This window comes from Stomoxys calcitrans, chromosome 1 (assembly GCF_963082655.1).
Source record: "Stomoxys calcitrans chromosome 1, idStoCalc2.1, whole genome shotgun sequence".
Taxonomy (NCBI): domain Eukaryota; kingdom Metazoa; phylum Arthropoda; class Insecta; order Diptera; family Muscidae; genus Stomoxys; species Stomoxys calcitrans.
In genome coordinates this window covers 260,655,635-260,672,194 of record NC_081552.1, presented here as the reverse complement: position 1 = coordinate 260,672,194, position 16,560 = coordinate 260,655,635, and the positions used below count along the sequence as shown (strand labels likewise).

Below are 16,560 nucleotides of genomic sequence, written 5' to 3'. Positions count from 1 at the left end.
ATTGGTCTAAATGTATGTTTGGTATGTTTTAGGGTGGGGCGCCCCCCCTAGATACCCCATCCAAAATTTTTATATAAATTTTTTATTTTTAGGGTACTATATGAGAGCACACAAAATTTCGCTTAAATCGCACCACCCATCTCCGAGATCTGGCGTTTCTGAAAATTAGGGTGAGGGGGAGGGTCCGCTCCCCCTTCAGATATCAAAAAATATCTTACCCTGTTTTCACCACGGGGTCATTATGCATTATGCAGTTCAGCCATTTCTGCGTCTTTAAGGAACACACAAACATACAAACAAACACAAATTGATTTTATATATAAGATTTTGCTGAAATTTGGGACAGTGAGTTGTGTTAGGCCCTTCGACATCCTTCTTTAATTTGTCTCAGATCGGTCCAGATTTGAATATAGCTGCCATATTGACCGAACCTCCGATTTAGGGTCTAAAGCCCATAAAAGGGGCATTTATTGTCCGATGTTGCCGAAATTTGGGACAGTTGGCTGTGTTAAGTCCCTCCACATACTTCTGCAATATGGCACAGTAAGTTGTGTTAGGGCCTTCGTCAATTTGGTCCAGATCGGTCCAGATTTGGATATAGCTGCCATATTGACCGATCCGCTGATTTAGGGTCTTAGGCCCATAAAAGGGGCAATTATTCTCCGATTTTGCTGAAATTTGGGACAGTTGGTTGTGTTAAGTCCCTCCACATATTTCTGCAATATGGCACAGATCGGTCCAGATTTGGATATAGCTGCCATATATTCCGATCTCTCGATTTAAGGTTTTGGGTCCATAAAAGGCGCATTCATTGTCGCCGAAATTTGGGAAAGTGAGTAAAGTTAAGCCCCTTGACGTACTTCTGCAATATGGCAAAGTTCGGTCCAGATTTGGATATAGCTGCCATATAGACCTATCTCTCGATTTAAGATTTTGAGCCCATAAAAGGCGCATTTATTGTCCCATGTCGCCGAAATTTGGGACAGTGAGTAAAGTTAAGCCCCTTGACATGCTTCTGCAATATGGCACAGTTCGGTCCAGATTTGGATTTTGGTTTTGTAGCCATAAAAGGTGCATTTATTGTCCGATGTCGATGAAATTTGAGACAGCGAGTTGTGTTAGGACCTTCGACATCCTTCTTCAATTTGGCTCAGATCGGTCCAGATCTGAATATAGCTGCCATATAGACCGATCTCTCAATTTAAGGTTTTGGGGCCATAAAAGGCGCATTTATTTTCCAATTCTGCCGAAATTTCGGACAGTGAGTTGTGTTAGGCTCTTCGACATTTTTCTGCAACTTGGTCAGATTTCACTGAAAATTGACACAGGGACTTATGTTAGGCTCTTCGACATCCGTGTCGTATATGGTTCAGATCGGTTTATTTTTAGATATAGCTACTGAAAAGACCAATATTTTGTTATGCACAATTGAACAATGACTTGTACTTATTAGTATTTGGTCCAAATCGGAATATATTGAGTTGCCCAAAAAGTAATTGCGGATTTTTCATATAGTCGGCGCTGACAAATTTTTTCACAGCATGTGACTCTGTAATTGCATTCTTTCATCTGTCAGTTATCAGCTGTTACTTTTAGCTTGCCTTAGAAAAAAACGTGTAAAAAAAGTATATTTGATTAAAGCTCATTCTAAGTTCTATTAAAAATGCATTTACCTTCTTTAAAAAAAATCCGCAATTACTTTTTGGGCAACCCAATATTTCGATACAGCTGCTATGGGGGATAAGGTATGCATTTTTCACCGGATTTTGACGAAAGGTGGTTATAAGCCCGAGGTGGTGGTTATCCGCTGTTGGTCTCGCCAGTATTCGAACCCAGACGTTCAGCGTCATACGAAGACATGCTAACCTCTGCGCTACGGTGACCTCCATATGGTTATTTCAACAGACGGACGGACATGGCTAGATCGACTCGAGAGAATGTCGAGACGATCAAGATAATACATACTTTGTGGGATCGCAGATCATTGTTTCGAAGAGTTACAAATGAAAAAACTAAATTTGTATACCATGATCCTATGGTGGTGGGTATAAAAATCCATGGGATTTCTAGTTTTGATCTCCCATTATATTTTGGTCAGAACAACTACTATGTATAGAATTCGGCACGGCCGTACAATATATCCGTTTTCAATTGTCTTTTGCTTATAGGTTCCATAATAAGCATAAATATTGTAGAATGGGATTGCAATTGTCAAAAAAATGCCTCAGCATGCCAATATTATGGTCTAAGGGTAAATTCTCATATTTAAAGTTTTTCTATAGAAATAAGTTGTAATGAAACATAAAGATCTAACATAATTCGCACGAAAATTGTTTATTAATTGGTTACGAAATATGCCGCATTTCTGTGGACGGCATAACACAAACAAAAGTCATACAAAGCCATACAACAAACGCAAGTACGTTGTAACAGAATTGATTGCGAGCAATTAATTTCCTTTCCAAATAATTGAAGCGAAATTTGTGTTGGCGCTGCGACATGCCGCTGATATTTCGCACAAAGAACTCAGTATCACTTCCACGGAATGCTTTCGCATTTTTTTCGTCATCATTGTTGTTCGGGCGAAAAGTCGAAGTCAGTCGAAGTCATAAAGTTTTGCTTTTATGGGCATAAGACCCTTAATCGGAGGATCGATCTATATGGCAACTATATCCAAATCTGAACCGATCTGAGCCATATTGATGGAGGATGTCGAAGGGCCTAAGATAACTCACTGTCCCAAATTTCAGCAAAATGGGATAGTAAAAGTGGCTTTTATGGGCCTAAGACCCTAAATTGGAGAATCGGTCTATATGGCAGCAATATCCAAATCTGGACCGATCTGAGCCATATTGACGGAGGATGTCGAAGGGCCTAACACAACTCACTGTCCCAAATTTCAGCAAAATGGGATAATAAAAGTGGCTTTTATGGGCCTAAGACCCTAAATCGGAGGATCGATCGGATCAAGATATAGTCCGATATAGCCCATCTTAGAACTTAACCTGCTTATCGGCGAAAATAGAATCTGTGCAAAGTTTCAGCTCAATATGTTTATTTTTGAAGACTGTAGCGTGATTTCAACAGACAGGCGGAGAGACGGACGGACAAGTCTAGATCGTCTTAGATTTTTACGCTGATCAAGAATACATATACTTTATAGGGTCGGAAATGGATCTTACGATGTGTTGCAAACGGAATGACAAAATGAATATACCCCCATCCGTCTGTGGTGGGTATAAAAAGGAGGCTGCCCAAGGAAGGATGCATTGTTTAAAGGCATCAAGATCGTATCATGCGAGTACAATTTTATGATCCGAAAGAGCTGAAAGGGTCTTGCATATGGCATATGACTGGGCTAGACCCAGAGGTCTCAATGTTAACCCAGAGAAGACTGAAATATGACTGTTCACGAGGAAGACGACGTTTCCTCAATAAGACGATTTCGATATCTGACAAGGTCAAATACTTAGTCGTGATCTTGGACAGGAAACTGAATTGGAAGAGTCACATTCAGGAGCGTACTGAGAAGGCTCACAGATGTTGGGCACTATGTAGGCGGGCCGTAGGTTTGAAATGGGGCCTGAATCCGAGGATAGTCCATTGGCTCTACAGGAGCGTGATTAGACCAATACTTACTTACGCCTCAGTAGTTTGGTGGACTGCTATGGAGAAAAAGTGCAACATAAGGACCATACAACAGGTTCAGAGAAATTGTGACATAGGCGGAGCGATCCGGGCGATCACTGAATGCGTGAGGTGGTGTAATGCTAACGCGAGGACGTCGAGTGTGGACATCTTTACGGACAGTAAAATTGCCATACGGGCAATAACAACCAGCACGGTAAGGTCACGAACAGTCTTGCAGTGTAAGAAGGAGATTAACGCCTTCTTTGAGGATGGCAAAATTCGCATCGTTTGGGTGCCGGGCCATAACGGAGTAAAGGGGAAATGAAAGGACAGACGATTTGGCGGTGAAGGCCAAAGGATTGCCGTCAATAAACTTAAGCCGAAGCCTTTCGGGTCGACGCAGTCCGAGTTAAGGGCGTGGATGACGAATGCTCATGCAACCCTGTGGAACAGCGAAGCGGTCGGTAGGATGGCGAAAATCCTATGGGGTGATCTATGAGAAGACGAGGCTATTACTGAAAGGAAGTAAGAAGGAGTTCAGTATTGTTATTGGTATTATGACGGGACACATAGGACTTCGAGCTCACTTATGTAAAATCGGTGCGGCAAGTGATAGCATGTGTAGGGCATGCGGGGAAGATGATGAGATGTTGGAGCATTTCCTTTGTCATTGCCCGGCTTTCGCGTGCAACAGATACCGGTACTTAAGTGGTGACACAAAATCAGACATCAACCAACTAAGGGGAGTGGTATTAAAAACAATTAAGGATTTTGTAAGTAGCACTGAATTCTTAACTAAAAATTTTCTTTTTCGAGGTTACGTTATAATTTTTAGAGCCCACAACAAGCCGATTACTGGCTTATGTGAATATCCATAGTGGCATGGGGCGGATTACTATATTCACCCTCTTTTCAACCTAACCTAACGTAACCTAACCTAAATTGAGTTTGCTAATCTTTGGCTCGAATCTTTAAAATTAGGACAAACCTGTCTTCAGTGTAGATTTGAATCCTACTTAATTCAGTACAAGTTTCTCCTTAGTTTCTTTATGCGAAGTTTGTCAACATCAATTCTACCATCCCCCGCAAAATGTAACCTGCAATAATCTTCACCGTTTCTTCTACAGTACGTGAAAAACTACGATGACCTTTCCAAACCCAGCGAGGTGGTGAACTTCAAGTGCGAATTACCTCAAACCAATTTACATTTTGAGACATCGTCTCTGAAGTTGTTTGCGGAACATGTTAACTTTCAAGCCTCGTTTTCAACAATTCAACATTCTTGTGGAGGAACGCTTAAAATGGGTCGTGGAACATTGGCATCACCTTACTATCCCTCAACGTATCCACCAAATGTGGAGTGTACCTGGATAATCACCCCGACACTGGGTAATCTGCTTGAGCTTGAGTTTGAAGAATTGGACATGCCCAAAAGTGAGCACTGTAACGAAGACTTTTTGGAGGTGAGAACCGGGTTTAACGACAAACTTCTGGGTGTGTTTTGTGGAAATCAGTTACCCGATGAACCACTGACCTCAAATTCTTTATGGATACGTTTCCATAGCTCGGAGGGCAGCACTGGCAATGGTTTCAAAATAAAATGGAGATATGGTGAGTTCATTCGAATTGAAAATCTGAGTCGTCTCTTAACTCCTTTTCACGACTTTTCAGCACACCTCAACGAAATTACCAATCAGACTTTTGGAAGCATAGAGTCGCCGCCTAAATCACTTCAGCAACTTGAAGAGAAACCTTTCGCTTGGCGCATCATTACCGAAAGAGGCAAACTCATAGCACTGCATGTCGATCAATATAGAGAGGGATTGAAGGTAAGCACAAAGGAGACGAAACAAGTAAAAGCGTGCTAAGTTCGGCCGGGCCGAATCTTATATACCCTCCACCATGGATCGCATTTGGCGAGTTCTTTTCCCGGCATCTTTTCGAAGGCAAAAAAGGATATATGAAAAGATTTGCTATGCTATTAGAGCGATATCAAGATATGGTCCGGTTCGGACCACAATTAAATTATATGTTGGAGACCTGTGTAAAATGTCAGCCAATTCGAATAAGAATTGCGCCCTTTGGGGGCTCAAGAAGTCAAATCGAGAGATCGACTTATGTGGGAGCTGTATCAGGCTATAGACCGATTCAGAACATAATAAAGACATATCTTGATGGTCATGAGAGGATCCGTCGTACAAAATTTCAGGAAAATCGGATAATAATTGCGCCCTCTAGTGGCTCAAGAAGTCAAGATCCCAGATCGGTTTATATGGCAGCTATATCAGGTTATGAACCGATTTGAACCTTATTTGGCACAGTTGTTGAAAGTCATAATAAAATCGTCATGCAAAATTTCAGCCAAATCGGATAGGAAATGCGCCCTCTAGAAGCTCAAGAAGTCAAGATCACAGATCGGTTTATATGGCATCTATATCAGATTATGAACCGATTTGAATTTGGCACAGTTGTTGAAAGTCATAATAAAATACGTCGTGCAAAAGTTCATTCCAATCGGATACGAATTGCGCCCTCTATAGGCTCAAGAAGTCAAGACTCAATATTGGATTATATGATAGCTATATCAGGTTATGGACCGATTTAAACCATACTTGGCGCAGTTGTAGGATATCGTAGCAAACCACGTCGCGCAAAAGTTCATTCCAATCGGATACGAATTGCGCCCTCTATAGGCTCAAGGAGTCAAGACCCATGATCGGTTTATATGGTAGCTATATCAAAACATGGACCGATATGACCCATTGGCAATGCCAGCTGACCTACACTGGATATAAGAAGTATTTGTGCAAAATTTTAAGCGGCTAGCTTTACTGCTTCGAAAGTTAGCGTTCGACAGACAGACAGACGGACGGACAGACGGACGTACAGACGGACGGACGGACAGACGGACGGACAGACGGACAGACGGACGGACAGACGGACGGACAGACAGACGGACGTACAGACGGACAGACAGACGGACGGACAGACGGACGGACAGACGGACGGACAGGCGAACGGACAGACGGACGGACAGATGGACGGACAGACGGACGGACGGGGGTCTCAGACGTATATTTCGCGTAGTTACAAACAGAATGACGAAATTTGTATACCCCCATCCTATGGTGGAGGTTATAAAAACGCATATATCTCAAGTTACCCTTCATTTCGATTTAACAGCTCTACGATGGTTACGATGCTGCTGCCTTGTCTGTGGCGATATCTACAGCACCATGGCGTTTTGTTTCCAGTTCAAATGTCATTTATCTGCAGACAGTGCCAGACGCGCCAAGTTACTTCATGCTCAAATGGACCACCAAGTTACTTGATGATCAAATCTCCGAGTCAAAGGTCATAGATTCTAACACAACTGTGTCGAAGTGCCATGTCGAAGAATACGTAGGTCGTTCAGACTTTTTATGGGTTAGGTCGCCCAACAATACCATGGGTAATGGATCCAATCTCGCGTGTAATTGGATTTTTCAGCCAAAAGATCCCCATTTTCATGTGGTTTCCAAAATAATGAATGTAGATCTGGATGTGAGTGACGGATGCTCCTCTGACTATCTAAAGATTTCCTCCTCCACCGATTTGACACGTTGGCATGAACTACAAAAGCTTTGCAATGTGCCTAGAAAACCTCCATTCCTCAAATTTCATGGAACTCCAGCTCTCAAAATGGATTTGGTATCAGATTTTGGAATAAAGGGAACCGGGTTTTTGGTTAATATCTTCATGGAATGTGGTTCGAATGTCACACAGTCGGTGGGATTTATCGAGGGCGCTAAACTAAAAAATGCCAATAGCTGTTTGTGGCACATTACCGCGAAACCGGGAAGGCGCATACATTTGCAATTGGACTTCGTCAAGCAAGATATGCCTGAACTGAGTGATTGTCAGGAATATGTCCTCTTGTATGATGGGCTGGACGAACACGCTGCCTATTTGGGTCAAGGAAAGTTTTGTCATCTCTCGAATGTTACACGAATACGAATGAATTCAACCACCAACTATGTGACCATTAAATATCATTTGCTGTGGCCCACCAACTTAATGCATCGTTGGAATCTTACCTATCGAGAATATGCCGATTGCAATGAAGAATTCCGTTTGATACCAGAGGCCTCAGCCATCAACATAACCTCACCAAATTATCCCAATGTCCCTCAACTCCATACTGAATGTGAGTGGAGAGTTGTGGCTCCTGCTGGCGAACTCATACAGATCAAATTCATTGAAAGCTTTGACATGAATGTGAGATTTTGTGATAAGGAATTTGTGGAGCTGTTTGATGGTGCCACTGCGTTGGGCAGAAAACTGGGCACATTTTGCCGCAAGCCAAATACTCTTACCACATCTCAGAATATGCTCTACATGCGCTATTTGACAGACACCAGTGAACCTCGTTTGGGTTTCAAGGCTCAAATATCCATAGCAAGGTGTGGGGGCTCCTACACAGACCCAAATGGACTTGTAGCATCTCCCGGCTATCCGCAGGCTGGTGCTTATCCCTCACACAGCCAATGTGATTATGTGATCTCCCTATGGAATGACAAGAAGATCCGATTAATTGTCCACGATATACATTTACCATTCGATGGGAATCGGCTACAATCACTGGACTATTTGGAGGTAATACCCGTTTCTGGCTTAGCAGAAGATAGCGAAGAGCAATCAAGTGTTTTCTATTTGTATGGCAACACCACCAAAGGATCTGAATTTGATTTAAGTGTCAGCAAGGCAATAATTCGTTTCCATACCTTTGCCAAAAGTACCAATTATCGTGGATTTTCATTGAAATACAACTACTTAAGCGGGCAATGTATTCAAGACGTTGAGGGTACCACTGGACATTTAACTATGCATCTCACAGGAAGGGCCTATTATCAGTGCCGCTGGAAAATCACCGTGCCCAAGGGTTTGAGGGTACGCTTGGAGTTTTTGAATCTGAATGATTTGAAGCGGTCAAATAATTTTAGGTAAGTAAATTACTTGACTTACGGTAGGCCATAATTGCTATGATATACTACTGCTGTAATAGCAGAACTATTGCTACAATACCAGTAAAGTTAAGTAATAATTTCCAGCAGACAGTCTCATCATCTTCCCCGCATTCCCTACACATGCTATCACTTGCCGCACCGATTTTTCATAAGTGAGCTCGTAGTCCTATGTGTCCCGTCATAATACCAATAACAATACTGAACTCCTTCTTACTTTCTTTCAGTAATAGCCTCGTCTTCTCATAGATCACCCCATAGGATTTTCGCCATCCTACCGACCGTTTCGCTGTTCCACAGGGTTGCATGAGCATTCGTCATCCACGCCCTTAACTCGGACTGCGTCGACCCGAAAGGCTTCGGCTTAAGTTTATTGACGGCAATCCTTTGGTCTTCACCGCCAAATCATCTGTCCTTTCATTTCCCCTTTACTCCGTTATGGCCCGGCACCCAAACGATGCGGATTTTGCCATCCTCAGAGAAGGCGTTAATCTCCTTCTTACACAGCAAGACGGTTCGTGACCTTACCGTGCTGGTTGTTATTGCCCCTATGGCAATTTTACTGTCGGTAAAGATGTCCACACTCGACGTCCTCGCGTTAGCACCACACCACCCCACGCATTCATTGATCGCCCGGATCTCCGCCTGCAAGACCGAATTATGATTAGACAGTCTAAAACAGATCTCAGTCCCTGGGTTCTCAATGTAGACTCCCAGGTCCATTCTGTCCTCTAGCTTTGATCCATCCGTGTAACATGATCATCTTCCAGATGGCAATTACAGGGTTCCGTCAATCCACAACTGTGTAGCTGGCAGCAGTGCCTCGCACTCGAACTCAAGGTTCATCTCAAGTATCCGATCGGAAACCTCTTCTCTTCCTTCTGGGTTTCCTATCGTCGCCTCAATTATACCGCAATGGTATGAGCTGCTCCTGTCCTCAATCCATTATCCCATCGACTTAAGTCTCATAGCTGCCTAACACTTAATCTGTATGACAATGAGTTGGATATCTAGAATAGTTTTCAGTGCCCTAGTGGTCGTGGTTCTCATCGCTCCGCCCAAGACAGTATGTTCTCTGTACCTGCTGTATGGTCTTTATGCATCACTTTTCTCCAAAGCAGTCCACCAAACTACTGAGGCGTAAGTATGTATTGGCCTAATAACGCTCCTGTAGAACCATTGGACTATCCTCTGATACAGGCCCCATTTCGAACCTACGGCCCGTCTACATAGTGCCCAACATCTGTGAGCCTTCTCAGTACGCTCCTGAATGTGACACATCCAATTCAGATTCCTGTCCAAGATCACACCTAAGTACTTGACCTTGTCAGGTAACAAAATCGTCTTATTGAGGAAACGTGGTGCGTTGCATTGACCCACCTTGGTCTCCCTCGTGAACTGGCATATTTCAGTCTTCTCTGGGTTAACATTGAGACCTCTGGGTCTAGCCCAGTCATATGCCATGTGCAAGACCCATTCAGCCCTTCTGCATAGCTGGTTCGGATCCTTCCCCCTTAGAAGTATTCGCTGGATGTCTTACCCTTTATCATGGTATCCACAATATGTTCCATGGTTTTGAGTAGAAAGGACGTAAGGCTTATAAGTCTGCCTAAAGTAATCAAAACTATAAACAGTCAAACATAAACAAGTAAGAGCGTAGTAAGTTCGACCGGACCGAATCTTATATACCCTCCGCCATGGATCGCATTTGTCGAGTTCTATGCGCGGTATCTCTTGTTAGGCAAACAAAAAACATTGAATAAGAACTGTAATGCTATTGGAGCTATATCAAGTTATAGTCCGATTCGGACCATAAATGAATGCTGAACATTGTAGAAGTCATTGTGTAATATTTCAGTTCATTCGGATAAGAATTGCGCCTTGTAAGGGCTCAAGAAGCAAAATCGGGACCTAGGTTTATATGGGAGCTGTATCAAGCTATTGATCGATTCAGACCCTTTTAGACACGTATGTTGAAGGTTATGAGAGAAGCCGTTGTACAAAATTTCAGCCAAATCGGACGAGAATTGTGCCCTCTAGAGGCTCAAGAAGTCACGATCCCAGATCGGTTTATATGGCAGCTATATCAGGTTATGTACCGATTTGCGCCCTAATTATCACAGTTATTGGAGGTTATAACAAAACACCTCATGCAAAATTTCAGCCAAATGGGATGAGAATTGCGCCCTCTAGAGGCTCAAGAATCAAGATCCTAGATCGGTTTATATGGCAGCTATATCAGGTTATGTACCAATTTGCGCGATTCTAAGCACAGTTATTGGAGGTCATAACAAAACACCTCATGCAAAATTTCAGCCAAATCTGACGAGAATTGCGCGCTCTAGAGGCTCAAGAAGTCAAGATCCCAGATCGGCTATAATAGCAGCCATATCAGGTTATGTACCGATTTGAGCTATACCTAGAACAGTTATTGAAGGTCATAACAGAACACCTCATGCAAAATTTCAGCCAAATCGGACGAGAACTGCGCCCTCTAGAGGCTCAAGAAGTCAAGATCCAAAAACGGCTTATTTGACAGCTATGTCAGGTTATGTACCGATTTGCGTCATACTAGGCACAGTTGTTGCAAGTCATAACAAAACACCTCATGCAAAATTTCAGCCAAATTGGGTGAGAATTGCGCCCTCTAGAGGCTCAAGAAGTCAAGATCCCAGATCGGTTTATATGGCAGCTATATCAGGTTTTGTACCGATTTGCGACATACTTAGCACAGTTATAGGATGTCATAACAAAACACCTCATGCAAAATTTTAGCCAAATCGGATGAGAATTGCGCCCTCTAGAGGCTCAAGAAGTCAAGATCCCAGATCGGTTTATATGGCAGCTATATCAGGTTATGTACCAATTTGCGCCATACTTAGCACAGTTATAGGAGGTCATTATATAACACCTCATGCGAAATTTCAGCTAAATCGGATGAAAATTGCGCCCTCTAGAGGCTCAAGAAGTCAAGATCCCAGATCGGTTTATATGGCAGCTATATCAGGCTATGTACCAATTTGCGCCATACTAAGCACAGTTATAGGATGTCATAACAAAACACCTCATGCAAAATTTCAGCCAAATCGGATGCGATTTGCGCCCTCTAGAGGCTCAAGAAGTCACGATTCCAGATCGGTTTATATGGCAGCTATATCAGTTTATGTACCGATTTGCGCCCTAATTATCACAGTTATTGGAGGTTATAACAAAACACCTCATGCAAAATTTCAGCCAAATCGGATGAGAATTGCGTCCTCTAGAGGCTCGAGATGTCAAGATCCCAGATCGTTTTATATGGCAGCTATATCAGGTTATGTACCGATTTGCGCCATACTAAACACAGTTATTGGAGGTCATAACGAAACACCTCATGCAAAATTTCAGCCAAATCGGTTGCGATTTGCGCCCTCTAGAGGCTCAAGAAGTCAAGATCCAAGATCGGCTTATATGACAGCTATAGCAGGTTATGTACCGGTTTGCGCCATACTTGGCACAGTTATTGGAGGTCTTAACGAAACACCTCATGCAAAATTTCAGCCAAATCGGACAAGAATTGCGCCCTCTATTGGCTCAAGAAGTCAAGATCCCAGATCGGTTTATATGGCAGCTATATCAGGCTATGTACCAATTTGCGCCATACATAGCACAGTCATTGAGGGTCATAACAAAACACATCATGCAAAATTTCAGCCAAATCGGACGAGTCAAGATCCCAGATCGGTTTATATGGCAGCTATATCAAAACCTGGACCGATTTGGCCCATTTACAATCCCAACCGACCTACACTATTACAATGCAATTTGTGCAAAATTTCAAGCGGCTAGCTTTACTCCTTCGAAAGTTAGCGTGCTTTAGACAGAGAGACGGACGGACGGATGGATGGAAGGACGGATGGACAGACGGACGGACATGGCTAGATCGAATTAAAATGACATGACGATCAAGAATGTATATACTCTATGGGGTTTCAGACGCATATTTCGAGGTGTTACAAACAGAATGACGAAATAAGTATACCCCCATCCTGTGGTGGAGGGTATAAAAAGTGTTGGAGTATAGAAGCTATTGGGTTGCCCAAAAAGTAATTGTCGGTAATATAGTCGGAGCATTTTCGTCATATTTTACTTTATTATTTCCGTAAAAAATTACGAGATGTGTATGGTGATAAAGCCTTAAAAGGAAGACAGTGTCAAAATTGGTTTCGCAATTTCCGTTCTGGAGATTTTTCACTTAAAGATGAGCCACGTTCAGGTCGGCCAAATGAAGTTGATGATGACCAAATCAAAGCATTAATCGAATTGGATCGTCATGTAACTGAGCATGAGATAGGAGAGAAGTTAAATATACCAAAATCAACCGTTCATTATCACATAAATAGTCTTGGACTGGTGAAAAAGCTTGATATTTGGGTACCACATGTATTGAAAGAAATTCATTTAACAAACCGAATCAACGCTTGTGATATGCACCTTAAACGCATTGAATTCGATCCGTTTTTAAAACGAATCATAACTGGAGTTATCCACCAAAAGAAGGTTATGCTGTCTGTTTGGTGGGATTGGAAGGGTGTGGTATATTTTGAGCTGCTTCCAAGGAACCAAACGATTAATTCAGATGTTTATTGTCAACAATTGGACAAATTGAATACAGCCATCAAGTAGAAGCGACCAGAATTGGTCAATCGTAAAGGTGTCATATTCCACCAGGACAACGCTAGAGCTTGGCTGGGAACTTTTGATGCATCCACCATATAGCCCTGACCTTGCACCATCAGACTACCATTTATTTCGATCTTTGCAGAACTCCTTAAATGGTAAAACTTTCGGCTATTATGAGGCTATAAAATCGCACTTGGTTCAGTTTTTTGCTGATAAAGGCCAGAAATTATATGAGCGTGGATTACTAAATTTGCCAGGAAGATGGCAAAAGGTTATCGAACAAAATGGCAATTATATATTTGATTAAAGTTCATTCAAAGTTTTATTAAAAATGCATTTACTTTCTTTTAAAAAATCCGCAATTACTTTTTGAGCAATCCAATATTTTAAAATTTTAACAAAATTTCAAACAGCAAACTCTTTCGCTGTCTTTACTAACAAATTTCTCTGAGTTTATGTAAAATAGCAGTTAATAACCTATCTCTAAGTATTCTTCATAATGTACACTTCCAAAGGTTGTTATTCACTAACCAACCAATTTTCTAATGTACTCAAATTTTTCCAGATTTCTCCAGATCACAATATACAATGATGACTCCACGTTGTCTCGTCTGACGTCATTCGACGCGCGAAGTTACAATGCATCATCAACAATAGTGTCCACTGACAATACCATGCTAGTACGTTTGTCCTCCGCTACGGTGATGACCGTTCGAGCCCGCTACTATTCCGATCAAGCTACCCATTGTCCGCCAAATATTGGTGTAGATGACAGGGAGGGCAGTGTCTACATAGAGGACTGGCAGCCAGAATTCAGGGCAAATTACTATTGCAGATCTACCATAAAATCGAACGATGGCGAAACTCTGGTCTTCAATATCAGCACTCTTGAGACAATACACCCTCGTCAGGCTTCCCAAATTCCTTCCCCTTTGACTTTTCATGAGAGCTTCTGGAAGACGTATTATAACGAAAATTTAACTCAAACATTGCATCCACTGACGCATGCTTCTGGAGCATGGGAGATCATGCAGACAGAGACTGTGCGTTTACACCGATTAGCAATGACATATAAACGTCATTCTTGCGGGGGCCAATTTACGCCAGCAGACAGTTTTCAATTGGAACAACCACCAATAACTGACATCAACTATGGCCCCATACTATGTGTTTGGTCTTTGCTCAAGCCTTTCCTTTCAGGCAGTGATACAAAATATCATTTAAAGGGAAATTTCAGCTTCAGCGACTCCTGCGATCAGGAGTTTATTATGCTCAAGGAAGACAGATGGCAAAATAGTGCAGTCAAAACGTTCTGCAGAGATAACAATGAGACCCTGGACGGTTACAAGCTCAAAAATACCTTCACATTCATAGTCTACCAATCGGCCAACTACAGTTCGCAACTGACCCAATTCTCCATAGAAGCTCGGAAGGCCATAACATGTGGCGGCGAAGTGAGAGTGACGCAAATCAATAGCAGGGTGGAGGTAGACAAGGAGCGCTACAACAACAATATCGAGTGTCCTTGGATATTCTACACTGAGCCAGGACTTTATCTGCAAGTGAACTTCTATGGTCGTTTCTTCATAGAAAGCTCGCCAAACTGCACCAAGGATTATTTGGAAATTCTACATGAGGAAGATGGTCTGTGGATTCCGGATGCTCGATATTGTGGCAGAGAGCTTCCAGCCCGCTATAATTCAACGACATCTCGTTTGCAGGTGGTGTTCCGCACCAATGAGGCCATTACAGCCGATGGATTTTCCTTCTTTGTGCGGAAGCATTGTTATGAGGTACTCAATGTAACCTCGGAATTGCAGCGGCTGACTACGCCCAAGCCATACGGCTACGGCAATCAGCGCATCTCTTGCCATTATGTATTCCAGTCGAACGACACTCAGCAGTTGATCAAGGTACGAGTGGTACTCGATGCGGTGCCCATACACATCCGCAATGATGGTTGCCTCTACGGGTTCACTGTTTACAAACGCAATGAACTCGGAGCAGAGCTAGAAAGCAGCAAAAAGCATTGTGAAGAAGAATTCGAAGAGAGATCCCACGAGTACCTCAGGCTCCACTTTGAGACACGTGCACTATACAGCACTATACACCTCGAGTACAGCTTTGATAGCTGTGGAGGCAATATCACAACCTCGCCAACAACCATACGACCACTTAATCATGAATCTCTGCAGAAATATGCCGACGACATGAATTGCATTTGGCATGTCACCGCTCCTGCTGACCGCTCGATTTTCATACGCTTCAAGTATTTTGATACGGAAGCGACATATGACCATGTCAGCATTTACGAGGGCAATGCTATCGATGCGGAAAAGCTTGTGGAGAGGCTTTCCGGAAATCTTACCGACTCCCTGCCCCATGTGCTGGTGGATGGTAGGCGAGCTGTTATAAACTCCATTTCCGATTTCTCCAAATCAGCCAAGGGTTTCCAAGCCACCGTCACATTCATCGCCAATTGCAATGAGCGAATTTCAATAACAGATGGCAATTCTCCTGTTCATTTGATGCGTAATTTCAAAGTGCTGACAGGCGAGGAGTATTTGTGCTCCTATCGTTTAAGTGCTCCCAAAGGCTATCGCATTCGTGTGGACTTGAAAAATCTCCAAATCAATAATGACACCTCAAACTGTAGCCAAGATACGAAGAGGAGAGAACCCCTTGGAGGATGCAACACTGTGGAAATTCTGGATAGTGCTGCAATGGGCCAGGAGTCAATGGGCAAATTTTACTCAGCAACGGGTATTTCTCGCATCAGTGCCTATGCAGATGCCACGCTGAAATTCGCAGCTAGTCAAGTGGGGCAGTATAGTTTCGAAATTGTTGTAACTATGGAGCCAAGTGATTGTGGTCCTACAACGGATGTTACATTGGGCGAAAATGAGGTATGTTTCTTGTTTTGGCAATCAAACTATTTGGAATTCTTTTTATACCCACCACCGTAGGATAGGGGGTATATTCATTTAGTCATTCCATTTGCAACACATCGAAATAACAGAGTCACAAGCTGTGAAAAAATTTGTCAACGCCGACTATATGAAAAATCCGCAATTACTTTTTGGGCAACCCAATATAATCTTGATCAGCGTAAAAATCTAAGACCACGTAGAAATGTCCGTCCGTCTGTCTGTCCGTCCGTCCCATAAAAGCCACATTTATTATCCGATTTTGCTGGAATTTGGGACAGTTTGTTGTGTTAGGCCCTTTGACATTCATCTTCAATTTGGCCCAGATAGGCCCATAT

General features: G+C 42.7%; 1 protein-coding gene across 1 annotated transcript in view; it reads left to right on the top strand.

Annotated features, from left to right (window-relative positions):
* The window catches only part of LOC106094329 (cubilin homolog), a 39,768-nt gene that overhangs the window by 13,195 nt on the left and 10,013 nt on the right, over positions 1–16,560 (top strand). Inside the window, exons 13-17 of the mRNA XM_059369303.1 lie at positions 2,169–2,251; positions 4,758–5,241; positions 5,302–5,459; positions 6,814–8,612; positions 13,861–16,201. Of these exons, the coding sequence (XP_059225286.1) occupies positions 2,169–2,251; positions 4,758–5,241; positions 5,302–5,459; positions 6,814–8,612; positions 13,861–16,201 (4,865 nt within the window). The remainder of the gene's footprint in view (positions 1–2,168; positions 2,252–4,757; positions 5,242–5,301; positions 5,460–6,813; positions 8,613–13,860; positions 16,202–16,560) is intronic.